Source organism: Pangasianodon hypophthalmus, chromosome 23, assembly GCF_027358585.1.
Source record: "Pangasianodon hypophthalmus isolate fPanHyp1 chromosome 23, fPanHyp1.pri, whole genome shotgun sequence".
Taxonomy (NCBI): Eukaryota; Metazoa; Chordata; class Actinopteri; order Siluriformes; family Pangasiidae; genus Pangasianodon; species Pangasianodon hypophthalmus.
In genome coordinates this window covers 10,340,634-10,361,989 of record NC_069732.1, presented here as the reverse complement: position 1 = coordinate 10,361,989, position 21,356 = coordinate 10,340,634, and the positions used below count along the sequence as shown (strand labels likewise).

The window sequence follows — 21,356 nt, the reverse complement described above, 5'->3', positions numbered from 1 at the left end:
CAAAATCTGTTTAAAACAAAATGAATCTTATGAAGTTATTTACGTAATGCACATTTTAGATGGTCTCTTGATTTCCCTAAACAATAAAACACCAGAAATGTTTATTATCTTTGATGATATTTAACGGAACATATTTAGAAATATGTTTGGTTATAGTTTGTTCTCTAAGTGATCATTTTTCCACCTTAAGTTATATTTTTAAGGAGTATTAAATCCATTTCTAAAAGGGTGAGGGGAAAAACCCTAAATAAGTAAATAAAATAGAGAAGATAATGTGCACATGTGAATATGCACATTAATTAATAACAATAACAGTAACAACATCTGCAGCAACAGCAATAATGATAGATAGATAGACAGATAGATAGATAATATTTTTTATAAAAAAACATGCTTGAACGGTACCGAGTAGCAAAAATGACAAGTCAAACGTCCAATATAAAACCGCTTATATTCTGAAACTGGTATTTTCAGTCCATTCCCAGTGTAGTGTGCTTTGAGGTATTGCTGGCCATCACCGAATGATTTTGAGGGTTATATGTGGAACACGGGTTAAAATGTTTCGACCACTACATGCCCACTTCCCACCCTGAGCATGCACAAGCAACATGGTGGACGTGTATTTGGCCAACAAATGATCCCGTCCCAGTGTTCATTTACGTGAATTTGGTCTGCTCCTGGATTAAATTACAGCATGAATTAAAATGAAATAAAAACTTACTGAATGGGGCTTATGCAGCTTTAATACACAACACTGTAATTCAAACTTCATACAAATATTACTGCAGCTCCCCTCATATTTTCTTTAGAGTTTAGTCAGTGTCAGTTGTGTTTAGATGGATGGCATAGTAACCATAGCCGTGAAACTGGGCCACGCGTAACGTAGTAACTGTGGTTTGCAAACCGTAGTTTTGTTTTGGAAAAAAAAAAAAGAGAATGGCTGGGTAGTTTTTCTAAAGGCTTGCATCATTTATATTTCCTCACCTTGGCATTGAAGAAAAAAAAAAAGCATAATTTGCCTCCTTTTGTTCATATCCATCTGTTTCAGATGTTTGTGTCTGTATAGGTGTGTGTGTGTGTGTGTTCATGTGTATAGCTCTCTAGCTGGGGAAACCCCTATTTTAGATGCTTCTGTTTCACAGAAGTGAAATCGGGGCATATTATACTCAGCTGTGAAGCACAAAGCTAAAGATTCTGATATGATTCTGATATGATGCATGCACTCTTCTTCTTCTTCTTTTTCTTCTTCTTCTTCTTCCTCTTCTTCCTTATTTCTTCTTTCACATGCGAACCCAGAGTACAGCTTCTCCTCCACAGTGAGATCACACAGCCAACCGCAGATTTGTGGCTGTTTGTCTTTACCCACCCTTTCTTTTTTTGGCTGTACTTGTCACGACACTGTCCTTTTTTCTGCTGCGTTCCTGTCACGGTCATATCTCTAAATCTTACTCTGGTCCTCCTTCTAAAAGAGGGGATGATGTGGCAGAGATCTAGAGATGACTAGATATAGCGATGAGGATTGTGGGTAAGTTGACATTGGAAGTCCCCTGATGAAGATTTCAGTGAGGAAAGTGACGGTTATGTCTCCGGCTGTCACAGCACAAGCACTGAGACTGCGGCTTTACGTTCTGTTCATATCCTCGATTACGTATTTCTTCACAGTTTACATGAACATCCCATAAAACATTAAAGACAGAAAAGATTTAGTATTCAGACGAATATTAATTAGCCATATATGTATATTTATAGCTGCATAGAGAGTGCAAACATTAGCCTAGGACACAGGTCTAGCTGTTCTCTGATTGGATGAAGCCATACACACTCATTAATTATTCAAGAATTTCATTAGCTTGTCCTAGGGTAATGACATATTGTAGTACAGATGGTGAAAGAACATCGCACGTAAGCATTATCAGAATTTTATCGTCAAATGTGAATGTTGCAGATTGATTTTTATTTGTTTACCCACAATAATGTTTTGAACGGCTATGTAGTTTGATTCTACATCTCTACTCATCTTTTTTTCTTATTTATTTTTTGAAGGGCTTTATATTCACTGTATATGCTCACCTCATAGGATATAGTATAGTAACATATAACCTACAATGTGCACTATAATTCCCGGTAAAACACCCTTTAAGAGTCACTCAGCCAAAAAGAGTGTCTATTAGAAATTACTCACTTGTGTGTAATATGATTTCAAGGAGAGATAGTTTGTTTTTCGCAGTTGACTGCAAATGTTTACATACCCTTAGGACAAAATGAAGAAGTGTGCAAAGTTTCCCAGATGTTCCTAACAAAAATAGTCATATCACTTTAAAACATTGTCTGAATATTAAAAAAATCTCAAATGACTTGCAACACCACTGAGTTTATAACTGCTTCCAGTGTATTTCATGTCTTGTGAGAAATGTTTGTTTTTTCTCAGTTGTGATATTCAGTACAGCTAGCACAAAGTTGCACTCTGTTAACACTAGAGGTCATACTAGCTTTCTACTGTTCTCTACATTGATTATAAAATCATTTTTGCCTATTAAAAATCATTTAAGCATTTTTCTAAATTACAGAGCAACTTTTGCATATTAGAAATTTTTTTTTTTTTTTTTTGGCTCATATCAAGCACCACAAGAGTCACTGGGCCAATAAGTTTATGAAATATGGCTTTAATCAGGCCTGTGTTAATTAAATGAGCAAATGCAGATTTTTTTTAAGGACCTTTTTCACATGTCCATGTTTACGATTATAGAAGTATAATTAGTAGCCTTACAAAACTGTGAGATAGTGAACAAACCAGCAAATGCAGCTAGCAATCATTGCAGCATCTCTTAATGCACAAATAACTCAAGCGAACATGTGTATTTTGAGCTTTAACTCATTTCCCACTGATGTGCTTGTGAGAAGGAAATGGCTTTGTGCTATTCGCCTTGATGGTGGTGAGCATTTTAAGATTTTAAGAGGCAGCAAAGACGTCTGTAGCCAGCATTTCAAAGAATCTCAAAAACCCACTCAAAAACCACTGGATTCAAAAGTCTGAAACACTGAGCTATACCCCTATCAATTTGAATGGACAGATTAAACATCTGTTGTCTGGAAAAAATGTTTTATACAAATTCAGAAAGTCCAGCAGCGTGTGCAGGACTTGCTTTAGCTGCAGTTGTTCCTCCTACAGATAAGTGAGCTAACTAAATGTACTAACTAAAAAAGTAGCTAGCTATTTACTGCTTCCATTAATTAGGAATAATCCCGTTAATAGACTGTTCAGATTGACTGTCACTCATGCGTTTCAGTACCTGAACAGCTTTCAAAGCGTAACACTACTATTCATTGCCGGATATAACAACACAGTGATTGCGTGAAAGGTCTATACCTAAATATTATAGCTGGAATAATTTTCAAACCGTGAAATCTTTTTTTCCCCCTTCTTTGTCTCTCTATCCATTATACCATAGTGTGACTAAGACCCCCAGGCCTTTAGTATGTACAGTCATCATGACTCATTGCGTATATTCAGTCTGTCCATGCAGAGCCAGTGTTACAGTATATTATAGCACACCTTCAGCAGGGCTGATAAGGGCTAATGCAGGATAATGAGCAGCTCCAGGCCTAATAACACATACATGTCTCCTAGCCCTGTGTCCTGTCACATACTTACTGTCAAACGCTGAGCGCAGTCACAGCCACTGATGGCAAGACAGCCCTCTGTAACGTCTCCTGCCTGTCCTTATGTTGCATGAGCACATGTGTGCGTCACACACCCTTCAACACCATTCGCTACTTCAGGATGAGTCGACTGAGCCAGCTGCTCTCACCGCACGCCGAAGATGGGGACGGCCACGGCACAGAATATGGTAGTGAAGGGAAATGCTCGCTCATAGCAACAGAGATACACAAGTATAAACAGAGAGACATACTGGCACGCTCACATGTGCAAGCGCACACACACACACTTAGTGGTGCTCATTGAGGCTCAGGGAGGTAAACTGTGAGCATAGATTTTTGTGAGCATCGCTTTATTTTCCTATTTTAGTAATTTTCTGTCTAGCAACTGCTAAACACCCGGTGCTTGCTTCAGAGGAAAGGAATTCAGTCAAAGTGTGTGTGTGTGAGAGGGGGTTGTGTGAGTGAGTGAACCGACATAGTAGGGATGATGCAACTCAAGAGTTAACTTATTCAGAGCAGAATAAAGTTAAACAGAAACTTCAGTGACGTTGAGATCCTCTTTTCTTCTCCTGCGTTTGTTCCACCGTCTGAGAGACGTTCAGAGAGAACAAAAGCGAGTGAATGAGCATGGACATGGTGCTCTGCGCATCGTGACTGACAATACACAGGGCTTCGTGCGTACCAGCTCCCGGTTATCACGGTTCAGTTCTAGATTAGGAGCTTTACGAATCTATAAGCGGAGTGGAAGTGTGGTATGATGGAGCTGTCGGATCCAGCCCTGTGGACATCTGTGCTGTTTGTGGCCGTGCACTTCGTGACGGCGGCTGGCGTGTGGCTGTGTCGCAGACGCAGAATCAGACGAGCAGCTGCAGCTCTCAACGGTATACTTCTCTGTCTTCTTCATGTGTCTCTGTCTCTTTACCACACTACGGAACTCTTCCAGTTTCCTCGCTAGGCCCTTCCTCTTCCTCTTCCTGTGGCCTCCCTGACTCAGATCAGTGCTATCTCAAATGCAGCAGTGGAGCTGTAGATAGGAGAAATTCTGCTGTACTACCTAGTTTCTTGAGAAAAAGGAAAGACCTTTGCAGCTGTGAACACAAGTGTTCCCCTGAAATTGCTGTGTGCTATTCCTGAATTGGTAACTTGTAACTAACTTTCCAACCTCCAACTAGGGAAAACTAAAGAAAACACCCCTCAACTGAGAATTCCTACTCGGAAAGTCGGCAAAGCGTCCTCAACTCCGAGTTCAGCAAAGTAAACATGGCTGCTCAGAGCATCGACAGTAACCAAAGCAGCACTTATGTATTTTTAAATGAGATATTCTGTATATACTAGTAAAATGCTAGGAAACATATTAGCATGTTAAAATGCATAACACTGACTGTACAGGAGATAAATATACATTACAGTTAGCTTTGCTAGATTTTTGCGAAGTGAAGACAAACATTGAGGAGTCCATGTTTTTTCCCCACGTTATAGTTCGAATGCACGGAGATTGAAAATGATTTATTGGTTTGTTGATTTCATTTCGAGTATGTTTTCCATCAAACTGTTGCTTGCATTTATTAGAAAATAGCAGACGTTTTTTTCCACAGAATGCTCGTATGCCAGGGTAGCTACAGGACTTTTCTGGAGAATGTTTGGAGAGTGTTGAGGTGACGGTGTACAGACAGCATGTTAGCTGCTGGGTCTGATAATGCTGGAGACTAACTGTTTCACTAACAGCAGTCAGGATGAATTCAGTGTTGTTTGTATAGCTGTTTTATCAATACACATTGACACAAAGCAGCTTTAAAGAAATCCGGATGTGGATTTAGATTCCTGATGGAACAACTCAGAGCTGAAAAACTTTGAGATGACATGAGGAAGAAACCTTCAAATCAAAGAGAGTCACACTTCTGAGTGATGCCAGAGAGAGGGATTATATTTAAAAAAAAAAAAAGATATACTGTAAGTCGAAGTGTGTTGAAAGGATGTTTAGTATGAGCATCATAGTCTTTATGATCACAGCAGCAGTTCTTAGGAAATCTAAAGTATCCAGGTGAGATTATCCACTGAGCGAGAATTGGGCATATTTATTATTATTTTTTTAAAAAAGCAAGTGTGAATCTTTAGGGTATCCATGTGGGACCATCAGAAAGTGGACTGGATTAATCACTCAGGTTTGGACTGGTTGAAATCACCATGATGAATGAGAGATGATAGAAGTGTGAGAAGAATAAGGAGATGAAATATGACATTATCCAGCCACCTGGCCCTTTTATTCTTAGCAGAAAAGCCTGAAGAGCAGCAGAGAGGAGGTGCTGTATCTTGCGTGTGTGTGAGAGAGAAACAGAGAAGTGTGGTATTTTGGGTAACTTTTGGCTAACCGTTTAGTGCCCTCTGTGGGCTGCACAGTTAATCCTATTTAAATCTGGGTCCTGATTCTTGTATTCCTCTGTTAACTAAAGGTAACTGACTGTGATACTGGTGACTTTAGTTAAAGATAGTTAATGTTATTTTGTAGTGTTTTGCTCACTCTCATCCTTCTGGAGTTTCACATTCATATATTTTATGAATATTTGTTGCGTATTGTGGTGGCATCTTTATTTATTTAGTTATTTACTTAGTTAAGGTTTTAATTTGGTGACACTGGAGCAGTCATACAGATGCAAAGATTTATACATTAGAAGAATTGTAGGTTTATAATTTACACTGAAAATTAAAATGTTTTTTGATTGATTTATATTTTTCAGTGAAACTCTAGTTCTTCAATTGGCTGGATATTTTTATATGTTGGTGTAAAATAGTAGATGCAAAGTAGATTTTATTTTAAAAAATTTAAAAGAGCCCCACATTTTTGCTTACTGAGCTTAACGTTAGGGTTAGATTTAGTTAGGCACAGCATTAATTTGCTGCATAAATAATTGTGTGTGTGTGTGTGTGTGTGTGTGTGTGTGTGTGTGTGTGCGCGCACACACCATGCAGTACAGTTTATTATTAGCTATATTGGGAAGTAAAATATTGGGTCGGGCTGGGTGGAGCCACCAGCTGCATGTGTGTGTGTGTGTGTGTGTGTGTGTGTGTGTGTGTGTGTGCTTATTTTAGATGTACAGGTCCTGGTAAATTACATCTTTTGTCTTTCTGACACTGTACCGATGACCATCTCTTTTCTTGACCATCCTTAAGAGTATTCATTGCACATTGTGTGATTCCTGTGATTTTCTCTTCTCTGTGTGTCACTGTTCAGCCTCACTCAGTCTGATCTCTGTGTCTGATCACAGCATTCCTAATAGTGTGTTACTCAGACCTGCTTTATTACTCAGGCTCATACTGTCACTGCTCAACACTACAGCAGTTACTTCTGTGAGTACTGATGTTTGGCCGTGTTTCACTGAAGAAAGAAATGTCATGAAATCTCTGAGCATGTCACAGTGAAATCTAATCTTCAGAACTAGACAAATGTTCTTGAATTTTGTTCACCCACTTTTCCTGGTTTCCTGTGCCATGAGGAATACTTCTTTAATGACAGGATCTCGCTGTGCTGAAAATGTTCATATAGGCGCATGCATTTTCCACTTTTGACCACAATGCGGTGTGTGTTCATGGTCTGGACTTTTGATAACTTTGTGTTGGGAAAAATATTCATTCAGAATGTTCTACATACTTTTTTCTTTCCTATTAAATGTATTTAATTTATGATTATTAATTAATGTTCTGCATTATCTGTTTGCTTTTGTTTTTAATTTCTTCTTAATTTACCTATTTTTTGTTTTTGTACATATTTTGAAGGATTAAGATGCACTTTAAATGTAGAAAATTGCAAAACAAAATGATAATTTTATTAGTAATAATTAAGGCTGGGTAATATGACAGTATGATACTGATATTGAGTGAAGGCCTGTCTGGTCCAATACCACAGAAAAACTACTGTAGCACAAATTGCTGAAAAAGTTAATGGTGGCTATGATAGAAAGGTCTCAGAACATGCAGTGCATCGCAGCATGCTGCGTATGGAGCACGTGAGCATCAGAACTGGACCACGAAGCAATGGAAGAAGGTGGCCTGGTCTGATGAATCACGTGTTCTTCTACATCATGTGGAGGGACGTGTGCATGTGCGTTGCTTACCTGGGGTAGAAATGGCACCAGGATGCACTATTGAAAAGAAGGCAAGCCGGTGGAGGCAGTGTTTACTCTGGGAGATGTTCTGCTGGGAAACCTTGGGTCCTGGCATTCATGTGGATGTTACTTTGACACATACCACCTACCTAAACATTGTTGCAGACCAAGTACACCTCTTCATGGCGACGGTATTCTCTAATGGCAGTGGCCTCTTTCAGCAGGATAATGCGCCCTGCCACACTGCAGAAATGGTTTGAGGAACTTCACAAGGAGTTCAAGGTGTTGACTTGGCCTCCAAATTCCCCTGGATCCAAATCCAATGGAGCATCTGTGGAAGTCCCAACTCTAAGTCCACAACTTACAAAACTTACAAAACTTACAGGATCTGCTGCTAACATCTTGGTGCCAGATTGGTCATGTGGTCAAAATTGGTCTTGTGGAGTCCATGCCCCAACAGGTCAGAGCTGTTTTGGTGTCTTAAGGGGGACCTACACAATATTAGGCAGGTGGTGTGTGTGTGTATGTGTGTGTATATATATATATATATATATATATATATATATATATATATATATATATATATATATATATGTGTGTATGTGTGTGTGTGTGTGGTGTTGAACATTGCTGGTTAAAACTGAGCATGTTTTCAGGGTTTCAGAGGCAGTAGCACTGCTCCACGTGTCAGTCTTAATTTGGTTTTATTCTGTTAATCAGTGCTCCATGGTCTGAAGGAGCACAAATGTAATAGAAGCTAATGGGATGATGGAGGCTGGTTGGCGTGCAGGAGCTCTGCCTGTAACAGGAATTCATCCACTACTGAATATGAGCCATCTGTCTCTCCAGTCTCGCCCTGTTCCCAAACTCAGCACGGCCAGTCGCTGTTTCATAATATCGCCGCCTGATCGGAAGTTCCCTTGGACTCCCACAGGTTTTGCTCGTTCTGCTGCTCACAGAGGACAGTGCAGCGAGAGGGGGGAGGATGTGCACCGTGCCAGCCTCAGAGCGTCACTACGCACATGGACAGAGAGGGGGAGAGAAAGCGTGATACTGAAACACAAACCCAAAACAAGCATGGATGAAGGAAGGATGTAGAAGAACAGGACTGGGCAGTGGACTCCAGAGAAATTAGCGATAAGACAGAGAGAGAGAGAAAGGGAGAGGGATAAGCTTGCTGTGTGGCTTTAGCTCTTAGCGTAAGCTCTGATATTTATAGTTCGGAGGGCTGCAGGAGAACAGAGCTACGCAGCAAGACTTGTGCACAAAAGAATTCGGGGAGAGGTGCACAACAACAGCATCAAAGACGGCGGAAGAGAGGATGAAGAAGGGAAAGGAAAACATGGGACGATGGATAGCATACAGTCTCACTCTCTACAGCCAGGAAGAGGAGGAGCGAATGACGACAAAGCTCTGATAGAGGGAGTTTGTGTTTGTGTGTGTCAGCTTTAGTTTGAGTCAGTAGACCTTTGAACTCTGACTGATTAAAAAGGTGCAGGCCAATGATCCTTCCTGAGTGGCTTCTGCTGATTGACTCGTCTGTGGCCATTGTATTGTGGTTAGGTGTGATGTCATGCTGATTGCTGTGAGATTGACTTCTGCTGTTTTTCTGACCCACATGTTCTCTGATTGTTCAGTGTTTTTATTGATTAGTTCAGTGGCAGATTTTTGTAGCTGGAAAATCAAGGGTTCTGCTTCCCATACACATTATAATATGTGGGTTTTTTTGGATTAATTCCTTTCAGGGGGATTAATTTGACTCAACAAATGTGCAAAAACTGTAACAGGTATGAACTGATTTTGAATTACATTGAAGGGGTTCTTCGCTTCCTAAAGGGGTTCTACATGGTATCCTTGGAAACCTGAGGATTATAGGATTCTACGTAGATCCTTCAAGGGTTCTTCTAGAGGGACAAGCTGAAGAATGCTTTAGTGTGGTAACTTTTTTCTAGGAGTTTTGTTCAAATTTTACATTCCTCTATGCCTTTAAATGTGGAAGCAGTTTATTATATAATATGTTTAAAATACCATGTGAAGCAATTTATTATCTAACATTTTTTCATTTTTATGCTCTTCAAAACAAGTTTTGGGGAACAGATACAGAGCCTGGGGGGTCCATTCATACCCCACTCATTCAGGTCTTAATGAAAATCAGCTCCTTCCCAGAACTCGCCTAGATTTCCTGGTCCTTGTATCCTGAGTGCTTACTTTCACTTTTGAATTGAAAAGCCTCAGCAGAGCTCCTTACTCCTCTCTCAGACACACACACACTCTGTTTCTGTGTTCATATTAGATGCAGCACATGAAGGTGCAGGTTGTTGATTTGTAGTTATGTGCTGTTAAGTCACTGGCCTCCTGAAAGACACGGTGCATGACATCATCAGAAAGGGTGCATCCTGCTCTGGCTCGACTGTTCTTTGGACTTCCTTATGATGGTTGTGATAAAGGAAACAATATCACACCCACGTGCTTAGAAACTTCTTCCTCCTGCTTTTTCTTGCTCAACCTTGCAGCCTGACTTGACTAGAAAGTTCCATGGACTGCTGAGCCTGGTGAGGTAAACACTCATTGTAAGTTGTGAGTGAGGTGTGAAGTGAGAGCGCACGTGTTTCCCTACCTCTGCGGACAGCTGTATGTGAAGCCGTGCTGACGAGGCTTTGAATGTGGAGGGGAACTCTAGACCTTGGTGGGGGAGGAGCTCTTGGTCTGTGCGTGACACACACACACGTGGGAGCCAGAGTGTCAGCTTCTGCCATGGCAGCGAGTGCAAGTTACACACTCACTGGCTTTCCCTCAGGTGCTGGGATTTAGCCTGCGCTCAGATTTCTCTCTGGACCTTAATCTGGAGTCGACTGGATTAAGTAGGACATGGTTCAAGCGAGAAAAACAGAGGGAGAGGTCACACATTCTGGACTAAAAGAGGAGTAGAGCGAAGTGACAGAATGTGGCCGGACTACTATAATGAACAGCGGCTCAATGCTCACCTGCTCACGCTCATGTGCTGCACAGGTCAGTTCCTGTTTGTGGGTGGGTGAGGAACCACGTGTAAGAGTCCTTGATCACGTATGTGTGTTTCTGATTGGTGTTGGGTGTTTACTCAGCTCTGCAGTAGTGTGTGTGCAGGGTTGTTATTGGCTGTGTGTGTGCAGCAGTAGCACTACATCACAATAACTCCCTGTATACAGAGGAACGTGTGCCTCTCTGTGGCTGTCACTCCAGCTGTGTGGCTAAATTGCCATGGTCTCTGTGTGTATTATGTCTCTGTTTATATTTTGGGTAAGGGGATGTCCTTGTGCAACAGGAGAGTCGTACAAAAGAGTAGATTAACATGGACAAAGGGATGGGATGTTGACATGAACTGACATGTTGTGGGTGCAGCACAGATCTTTCACACAAACACAGATAACAAATTATCTTAATGTTTTATCATTCTGTCTGATATTTTGGATAACTGAAGCTCGGTTACTGTGACAACTTGGTATCAGAGCAGTATTTGGCATTGCTCAATACTCAGAGCTCTGATACCGGTATTGTATCAAAAATGGAAAAAATGGTTTTTATTACCTTTTAATTTGTGTTTTGATCACTTGTGGTTGTCAAATCTATTTTTTAATCATAGTTTTAAACAACAGACATAAATTCTTTATTTCTAGGCTATATAACTATAGTTTCTGTCATCTTTTTTGCGATACTGTGCAATATTCACAGTTTGAAAGTGCAATATTCACTATTCAGTAATTAGATATTTAATATCAGTATACCATATGTGTCATAACATTATACTTCTTTGCAAACGATTTACATTTTATAGTGCAGTAATGTTTTTCTACTCTATACATACCTATTCTTTTGGTGTGTATTTTTTAGCTGTCTGCTTTTGCACTTTACTACAACAGAACAACCGAGTTTCCATTCAGGGCTTAAGCATTGTAGCTATATTTACCTATCAGACGTTTTTGTAAGTAAGAGGTTTGCTGAAGCTGAGGTAAACTTTGTGATGTTTTATATGAGTTTTTAGTGATTTAGTAGATATCCTGTTTATAGTTAATGGCAGGTAACAAATTTACACTGAAACCACAAATCTATATTTGTGTTAAATACAAGGTTATATATAAAACCCACAACTAACAATTCAGGTATAGTAGTGTTTAAGCAACATTTATTGCTTACATTTATTCGCAAAAGTTGGCCTCTCTGCTGACTTCTTGTCAGCTGAATTTCAAGTTGAAAGAAATTGCTATGCTTTGGGGTGTTCTGTGAGGATGGAGTGTGAAGTGGTGGTACCCAGGATTTATGGTGGTACTTATGGATTTATAGATATTATTTTGAACTTTCAAGGCAATGTGACTGCCCACTGTGAAATTAGACATTACAAAATGGATGGACATCTAAAATTATGGGCCTGACATACTGCTCTTTACTGAAATGTTAGCGTCTTATATATTAAATTATCCGCACGTTGTTAGGGTGCTATATTTTCAGGAATAGTAATCTGTGGGTGCCACTGAACAGTGAGTTCATATGAAAAGTCACACTGATACTTGCGTGAAAGCAATGCCTGAAATTTGCATGAAATGACAAACCAGTTAAACATGTCCTCCGGCGAAAAACTTGCAACTGCATGTGTTGCAATTCACTGCTCCCTGTGTGTAAATGTGTGTGAATGATTCGGAGCGGGTGTGGGTTGCTAGCTTGTCTTTAGAAATGTAGTCTTTACTCCATATTATACTCCAGGTTCTAATACTAAATTCTTACACCCAAAGTCCTGTTTATCAAACAAAAGCTCTTAATCCCTCTGCTAATAAGATGACTGGTGTTTGACAGGAAACTGAAAAGTTAAATATTCACAATGTCCATTTTGACCTCGCGTTTGTGAGTATGATGTAATATGTGTGTGTATCACAGAAAGGAAGTGGGCAATCGAGACGCCACAGCACATGGCCTCTCTATCGCTAAGTTGTCATAGCAACCCCATCAACCGAACAGCTTAAATAGTAGGAGGGGGAAGGAGAATGAAAGAGGGAGAAGAGAAAATGAAAGCTGGAGTCTGGGATGGCTGAAATTCACACTCAGGCTGTAGTGTCAGGCTCTATTCTGGGCCCAGCTGCCTCACTGCTCTGGAGTGTTGACGCAGCGCTGTATTGCTCAGACCTGCTTGATATGCTGTGTGTATTCACGCAGGTTTTTCTACAGTACAGGACTTTGTTGTCTTTTAATTTTCTCCATAATTTTTTAAAGGTGCTCTTTGCAGACTTGCCAACCTTTACACATTTTATGTAAGAGCTCCGCATTTTAACATTGGAGTATGCTGCTACGAGTTATGTTAAATAAGTTAATTAAGTTAAAATGCACCAAAAGAGTCTTCTTTTTTCCTCCAATAGAAATGGCAGATTAGCCAATCGATATATAAATCTGGAATAATTGACAGTTGTGCAGGTGTTTTGAGCTTGATATTAACTGACACCCTGGAAGCCCTGCCCCCTTCTCCCAATTCACATTAGTAATATTTCCATGCCAAATCTAACAGTGTAAAATCTAACTCTATGCCTGTCGATGTATAAAATGTACTGCGCATATATAGGGGGTTTTACAGCAACTACCAGCTGCCGCTCATCTGTTTTAGTTAAACTGTAGATACTAGAAAAGTTTACATGTACACTTTCTAATTAATTGCTATACATAACACCTTTTTCTAGAAGAGGAAGAAAGACTGTGTACATGTAAATTTTTATAGTGTCTCTGACTTAACTAAAAACGATGAGCAGTAGCTTTTTCCCCCAAGCGCCTAATGGTTACCTTAAAACTGCCTATATATGTGTACTCGTTTATCTAACTTTGACAAGTGATTAGATAAAGATTATACCGAAAATGCGCATCCATTAAATAAGTGCCGCCCCCAGTCAGAACAGAGCTGCTCAACCCTGCCAGCTTTCCTTAAAAGCAGGGTTTTTGTGCAAGTCTACAAAGCATGTAATCTAAAGGCACTTTTTTCATGGCCCAGAAAAGTATGGATGTTGCTCTCAAAGTAAAGAAGTCTCCAGACATTATTATTTTAAAGTCGTCGTCTTTAGACGTTTACTTATTTTCTGCTCTAACACATTTATATAACTTTATTTCCTTCTTAATTATACAAGTTCAAAGTCACCGTTGAAAATGTTTTAAAAAGACCTGGAATTCTTTCACTAGGAAAAGGCTCAAGCCGTACATCGTTTCAGTCAAGATGGGAGGGAATGAAGAGTTTGTCGATGTTTGAATTGCAGTAGAGGGTTTTAAAATGACAGACGGCTTCTTTAAGATAATCTGCATTTACATTGACTTATTTGGCAGACACTTTTATCAAAAGTGGCTTATAATTTAGGCAGAATTCATCAAGAGTTGAAGATTAAGGGTTCTGCTCAGTATTCCAGCATCTGGCATTTGAACGTATAACCTTCTGGTTAGTAGTGCAGAACACTGAGCTCCCTGTACGTCATCTGTTGTCCATCTATGGGTGTGAAGCATTTACATTTCCATAAATGTAGGCCTGGCCTAGCTAATAAAGTGTGTTTTATTGCTCACATGGTTGCATTTGTGTTTATGCAGAGTATCTGAAAATCCGAGCTTCCGCACAGTTGTAAGGTGGAGCTGGAGATGAAATGAGTGTGTATCATGTTTGGCTAATGAGTTTAATTGTCCCACGTGGAGACGTTCAAGGTCAGCGAATATTTAGGTCATCTAAAACAGACTTACTACAAGTGCCTTATCAAACTTGGCTATTTTTGACTTCCATCAAGTACAACTTAATATGGCTAATGTTGTTAGACAGTGAGCTTGTTCTATGATGGGGTAATAAAAACATTTGTATTGGGGTATAATCTGCTGTGTAAGCACTGGAGAAGTTACTTTTCCTCACTGTATATTTTTAGAACTTGGTCTGAAAACATGAGGATGGGGAGGAGCCTCTCTAAATAATACAAGCCACAATAATGACACTGCAGTTCTCTTGCTGTTCCAGCATTAAATCTCTCTTTCTTTCTTTCCTTCCTTTTTTTTTTATCTCTCTCCAATTTCCTCTTTATCTGTCCTCCTTTGCAGATGAGCGAGACAGGGTGCAGAAGAAAACCTTCACCAAATGGGTCAACAAGCACCTTATCAAGGTACAGTCCAACATGCATGGTTTTGGTTTTTTTTATTGGCTTTCTGCAGTATATAATATAGATAAGGACTGGCACCATTGAATTGTCTGATGATTAAAATGTGTGGAACAGATGTGTATTCAAGCCACGACGGTATTGATTCAGGTAAACTGTTTTATAAATGTGACAAAATCTACAAAGCACAGGATATTAGGGCATGCATGACATTCAGAAAATGTTCCAAAGGGGCCTATAGTGTCCAGTGAATTAATGACTTAATGAGTTAATGGTAACTAAATACACCTGATAATTCCATCCATGACTAAAACTAAACCCACAGAGATCAATTAGAACAGGAACCCTCTCTTCAGCTTGCTCAAGTGCTGCATCTGATTTAAGTTATCTGTTCTTATATCACATTGCTGCTGAATTCTCAAATCTGATTGGTTAGAAGGTGTTGAGTAATTAATTCTGTATAACAGCAGCTCTGAGTTAGTTCAGACTGCCACGCGAATCACATGGTTATATTAATGTGTTCTTTCTAATATGTTATCATTTCTACAGTAAAAATATGTTAGACATGTGTAATCAGTGATGTGCTTTTATATGTGGAGACTTTCATGGAAGGAGTCTCCAGTGTCAGCCCTTTTTTCTCCCAGTCAGAGGTCAAGCTGTAACATTAATCCATAATTATCAGGGGACTTTGCAGTTTGTTAGTAATATGACATACCGTATTTTTTTTATTGTATTAAGTTCAAGAGAGAGGGAGAAAAAAAAGAGAGGTTGTAGAGGAAACAGCTGTTTATAGCTGTCATAAGTGATAAAGAGAGCTAACTTATGTGGACATTCCACAATGTTAAATATAACTATAAATGATTAAAAGGTATGATATGCTGTTCCTTAACTCAATGAACTGAATGTTAATGTTAAAGATACAGCAAATGTAGTGTTTTGGCTTATGTCCAAGTTGTTCTTGTTGCAAACCTCTGAGATCACATGGCACCATATACTAAATAACAAAAATACCCACATGAAAGCTTTTTTTTCTTTTTTTTGGGTGGGGTAGTAGATGTAAAACGGATATGATACATATTAGGGCAGAGTGGGGGCGTAAAGAAAGAAAAAGGGAAAGAATAAATCCTGGTTAGATGTGACAGATAGATGTGGCAGATGAGTCACATCCAAAAATGTGAAAACTTACAAATGTGGCTGCAGTTCAGACAGAGAAGCTGCTCTGTTAGATATGGCAGCCAGTCAGATTTGAGCTGCCTGCCTGAGCACAACCTTACAGATGTTTATCAGTAGACCATAACAGATATTTAAGCCCAATGAATGCAGTTTGGAGGCAGTTTAAAACTGCTGTATTTCTGTTGAAACTCTGTAACCTTGCATCATTCAGCCATGGAACACATTGTAAGAGACTGCAGTGGCATTGTGTAACAGATTATCAGTGTATTATTGAATTTAGAAAAGATAAGAATGTTCAGCATGTTAATCCATCAAATGCACAGAATGCAGTTTCCCATGACTTACTTATTTATGACAATCTGCCATGTCACTGAAGCAGGCAGTGAGTGGTGTGTGCACTCACAGCTCTGCACTCTCAGTGGGTGGTGGGGAAAAGGAACACACACCTCATGATATAATAACCTGCATAACACAGACCCACGACACTCAGTAACAGCAAAAGAGACGTTTTATTTGAGCTATTTGATGAATTTACCCTGAATTACTCCTTTGGGTTACTACTGAATTGTTGAATGACAAAAGGTTTTATATTTGTATGATATGAAAGCATTGTGATTTTCTGCTTATTATTTACTCAAATATTTAGAAATTGTTTTTTGACCAGTACTTTGTATAATTGAGAATGAATTTTTTATTTTATTTTATTTTTTTTTGAGGATGAATTACCTTTACTGTATATGATTGTGATTTATACACTGTATATTCTTTTTGGTTTGCTGCGTGGCATGATGACAGGCAGAAGCACCGTCTATGCAGTGGTTATATGTCAGCATTAGTCTGGTCAACCTCACTAATCACACCAAGGCATGGACATGAGGAATGCTGGGTATTCTAAGAGCAGGATCAGGGACCAGTCAGGGCACAGAGTAATGGAGCTGGTGACCTCATAACTTAAGCTGCATTACTGTAATGTGGGTCAGACTGCACGCGGCAAGCGCAAACCTTGGCACAGTGCTGCTATAACGTTACACAAATGCTGGACATTGTGAGTTATATTTACTGAGGAGTTGTGTGACCTTCTGGCTGGCTGTAATGGAGGACAAAGTCACAAGTCAGGAAGCAAGAGGGAGGAAAGGGTGCATTTTGAAAAGAACAGCGAGGTCGATAACAGATTCAGGAATACAGTGTCAGGAATTGGGGTGGTGTGAGATAATCCAGTTTCCTACCATGTTAGTCTATATCAATAATATAATATAAAATCATGATATCAGCTATTCAGCTATTAACTGATTAATTCTGTAACGTGTTTGTTTAAGGTGGGGTTTTGGATATGTCGTTTGAGCTCAGTGCCATGTTGCACTGTTGTATGAAGCACTGAAAGGCTCATGAGCAGTGTTATTACTAGAGAAGTGGAAACAGATAAGCTCTTTCCTGCTGCCCACATGTGGCAAAGTGTGATGCAGCTATGCTGTCTTGAGTAATAGCAACTAAACCAAACACTTTTCCTACCATGTAATGGAGCAACTGGTAGTAATCACTGTTGGGATTATTACTTAGTTGGCTTTTCCAATGATTTGTGATGACTGGTCATTTTCAGCAGCCACAGTAATTTTTGCTTCACAACAGATTGGTTTGGGGGAAATAAACACCACACAAGGTCTTTAATTTGTAAGGAATTACACACAACGGACCCTGCTGTTAGACAAAATAATCCACCCCAAAGCGGATTATTTTTTATAACAGCACAGCCTGAAGTGTGTTACTCCGCTTATACCACAGTGATTTTTTACAATATTTAATGTAGTAAGGAAGGAAAAAGGATTAAAAAAAAAGGATTACAATATTTAATGTAGTAAGGAACTACATATCATGCTTTTTCACTCTTAATAGTTACATTTAATGTTATGGAACATCTGTGAGACAAGTTATCACTTACTATAAACAGTTGTTCCATCACCTCCTCATGTGACTGAGAAACCAGAAAAGCATAAACTCCTCTGTCCTAAAGTCTCTCCCATATCAGAAATTTAATTCAACTCTCCAAACAGAAAGCTTCACCAAATCAGTGACTGGTTTTCTTTATTAAACAGCAACACATTATTATTATTATTATTATTATTATTATTATTATTATTAAAACTGTTTATTATTAGCCTTATATTATGTGGAGCATACATCATAGAAGTCCCTGTGAATGTGCTGTTTCTATAGAAATGATAATGGAATAAAATTAGCACATTAATGTAAATCACTTATGTTACAGCCAGAACTATTGTCAGAGCTGCTGTTATAGAACGTTAATGCACACCTGCTCTGTGGTATAATCCATAGTACTCCATACATTATTCTTCATTTGGCAAGCATGTTTCCCACAAAAATCTTTTTAGTCCTAATGTGTAAGTTTTGTGAAATTTTGTAGATAATTTGTATTTGTAATTTTCATAATATGATTTGTTGCATAATAACCTTTGAAAACTGTAAGAAATTTAAACCAAGCATCCTTTGACAACAATTCACCATCTTAAACATCTTTTTTTCTGGTAAGATAATTAAATTCAGCACATGTGCAGCAGAGGTGAATCCTTTCTGCAAAACATGCACATAATCTATTTTAAGTTTAATTGCTAGCTAACGACCGCATCTATTTGACAAGCAGCCATTAAAAAGAAAAACGTGGAGTCCAAATCCGAACACAATGTCACCATTGTGGTTACATTCCGGTTTCAAATGCAGCGAAAAAGGAACCCAAGAACCTTAAGGGTACAAAACAAATACTATGATGATCAACAATGTAGTTGTCTTCTACAGTGGCAGCAGATCAGACGCTGTGTCTGGGGAAATGTTCACAGCAGGTTCACATGACGGTCAGGACTGAGCAAGTGATGTCACGTGTCTGGCAGCGTGTTGAAATTTGCGCCTGAGCCCGGTGATCTCTGTGTGCGTGTGTGTTTAGTTACCAGTATGTTAGTCTGTGCTGACTGAAGACATTGTGTGTGTGTGTTTGTTCTGTACACATATACAACATTAACATGACCTCATTCTGCAGAAACCTGAGGATTGTAATGTGGAACCTGTTTCATATGAGTGATAAGAGTTAAGAAAAAAGCAGACTTTTTTGTTACAACTTAAATGCACCACATTTTGTTTGCAAAGTTAATACACCCTTGCTGTGTCCTCAACATAAACCTGGTCATTTCCCCTTTTTGTAGACATTAAATAAATGTTTAATCAAAATGAGCTTTGTGCACGTTCTTTTTTTAATTCAACATTACTGTTTTTTTGGCAGTTTGTTAGCATACCTATACATCACAATACAAATACAGTAGTTTATAACAGAAATGTCTTTAGGTATCTTCAAGTATGATATTTTTGATATCACCACACGTCCCTTGTCTCCTGACTTCCACGCTGTTAGGTGTGGTGAAAGTTGATTCAGTGGAGGAAGTACAGGCATGGCTGATCAGGTGTAGCATAACACATTAGGCCCGAATGCAAATCACAAGCGTTTTCTTTGCATTATAACTACGCTCAACCTACGTGTAACTAGGAAGGTCCTTCTCTCACATTTGATATTATATCACGCTATATCAAAGTATGTGCATTCTGTAAAGATTTACTGACAGGAAACTGAAGGAGTAGGATGGCTTGGTAGAAACATGCTAGAGCGTCTGAAAGTGCCACCTGTCCACATTGTTTTTGTGATTATATGCAGCTCACAGAAATCCTGAACTTGGTGATATTAGCTATTCTTCTCTCTCTGCTGTAACCAGATGTGTCAGTGTTTTACAATTTCACTGATCGTTTTCATAGTTATGCATTTGTCATGCAATCTTGGTGGACGAGAGGGCAGTTTTTCTTAGATGTGTGCCCAGCAACAGCAAGAAAGTCAGCTGTCCAGTATGCGTTCTACTTAACGATTTTTCTTTTTTTTTTTAATCAACCAGAGAACAGTCTTGTTTTTTTCTTTTAGCTCACAAACCCAAGCCTTATGAATTTACGGGTCAAAGTTCATCTAGATAAAGTCAGAGCCACATCTTTAACATTGTGTCCTTTGCCCTCCAGTAAATTTGCTTTTCCACTTGATGAATTTTATTCATGTTTGGTCTGACCACTACTTTCACTGAAAAAGCAGGAAAGTGTAGTTTTCGGATCTCTCCTGTATCACTGTAGTAAGAGGTCAAAATCATAAATGCTGTGGCTAAAGCATAGCTGTTTATACCTGTGTGATCAGTTTCCAGCTGCTGTATGAATTAGACAGATAGTTCATACTGGTATTGATGATGCATTTATTGTATTCCTTAATTTAAAGTTAGGACTTTTGATTGAATTCTTGTATCAGTGCATCTTTAACTAACAGGTTTTTTGGTCACCCTTTTTCCTTTTTGGTTCTTGCTGCTGTTGTGTCTTGTTTACACTTTATTGGGTTGACATGTCACAGATTTCTACATAGATCTCAGGTAATCAGAGAAATTAAAAATTTGGATAAAAATTAATGACAAGAAAACCATTTTAGGAGTTTTGTATTGAGCATTTTCCATCTGGGTTCTCTTTGCTCAAATAAAGTAGCACATTTTTACAAACTGAAGATAAAAAAAAAACACTATACAATGCTGTGATCTGTGTCGTTAGCATTATAGGCTAATTATTATCCATATACATTTCACGTTTACAGCTCTAAGACGGAAACTGTCAGAAGTCAGGACATCTACATCTAATGTTAGTCTATGAATTACTGCTAGCTCTTAAAGACTATTGTATTTAATTCATATTTCGATGCGTCTGCTGTCCTCTGCTGGATAGAGATGGTACAGCAGCCAGTTTGCTCTACATATTAAATCATGTAGATATACACTTACTGATGTTTCCATGGCAGTGTGAGGATTAGGTGTGAGTATAGGAAAGATTTTCCTATTTTAATCTATCAGGTGAAAATTAACTTCCTGTCGCATTTTCTCACTCTCTCCCTATAGGTGCGGAAGCACATTACAGACCTGTACGAGGATCTACGAGATGGACACAACCTCATCTCTCTGCTGGAGGTGCTGTCTGGAGTCACGCTGGTGAGGAAACACAAATGGAGTCACCACACATACACAAACATGCACTCAAAACCAGTTCCAAATTCATTTTACTGGACCATTACACTTCTGTATGTGCTTGATACTGCTGTCACTCAGATATCTGATGCAGCAAACTACATGACGTTAAACTCACTGCTGGAGAGCATGATTAGCTGGCTGTTTGGATAAGGTTACCTGTGCTGTCCTATCACATGACTTCAGCATCCTCTTCC

At 39.0% G+C, this 21,356-nt stretch overlaps 1 protein-coding gene across 1 annotated transcript in view; it reads left to right on the top strand.

Moving 5' to 3' along the window:
• The window catches only part of macf1a (microtubule actin crosslinking factor 1a), a 184,710-nt gene that overhangs the window by 61,013 nt on the left and 102,341 nt on the right, over positions 1-21,356 (top strand). The window contains 2 exon segments of the mRNA XM_053228719.1: positions 14,835-14,896; positions 21,034-21,123. Of these exon segments, the coding sequence (XP_053084694.1) occupies positions 14,835-14,896; positions 21,034-21,123 (152 nt within the window).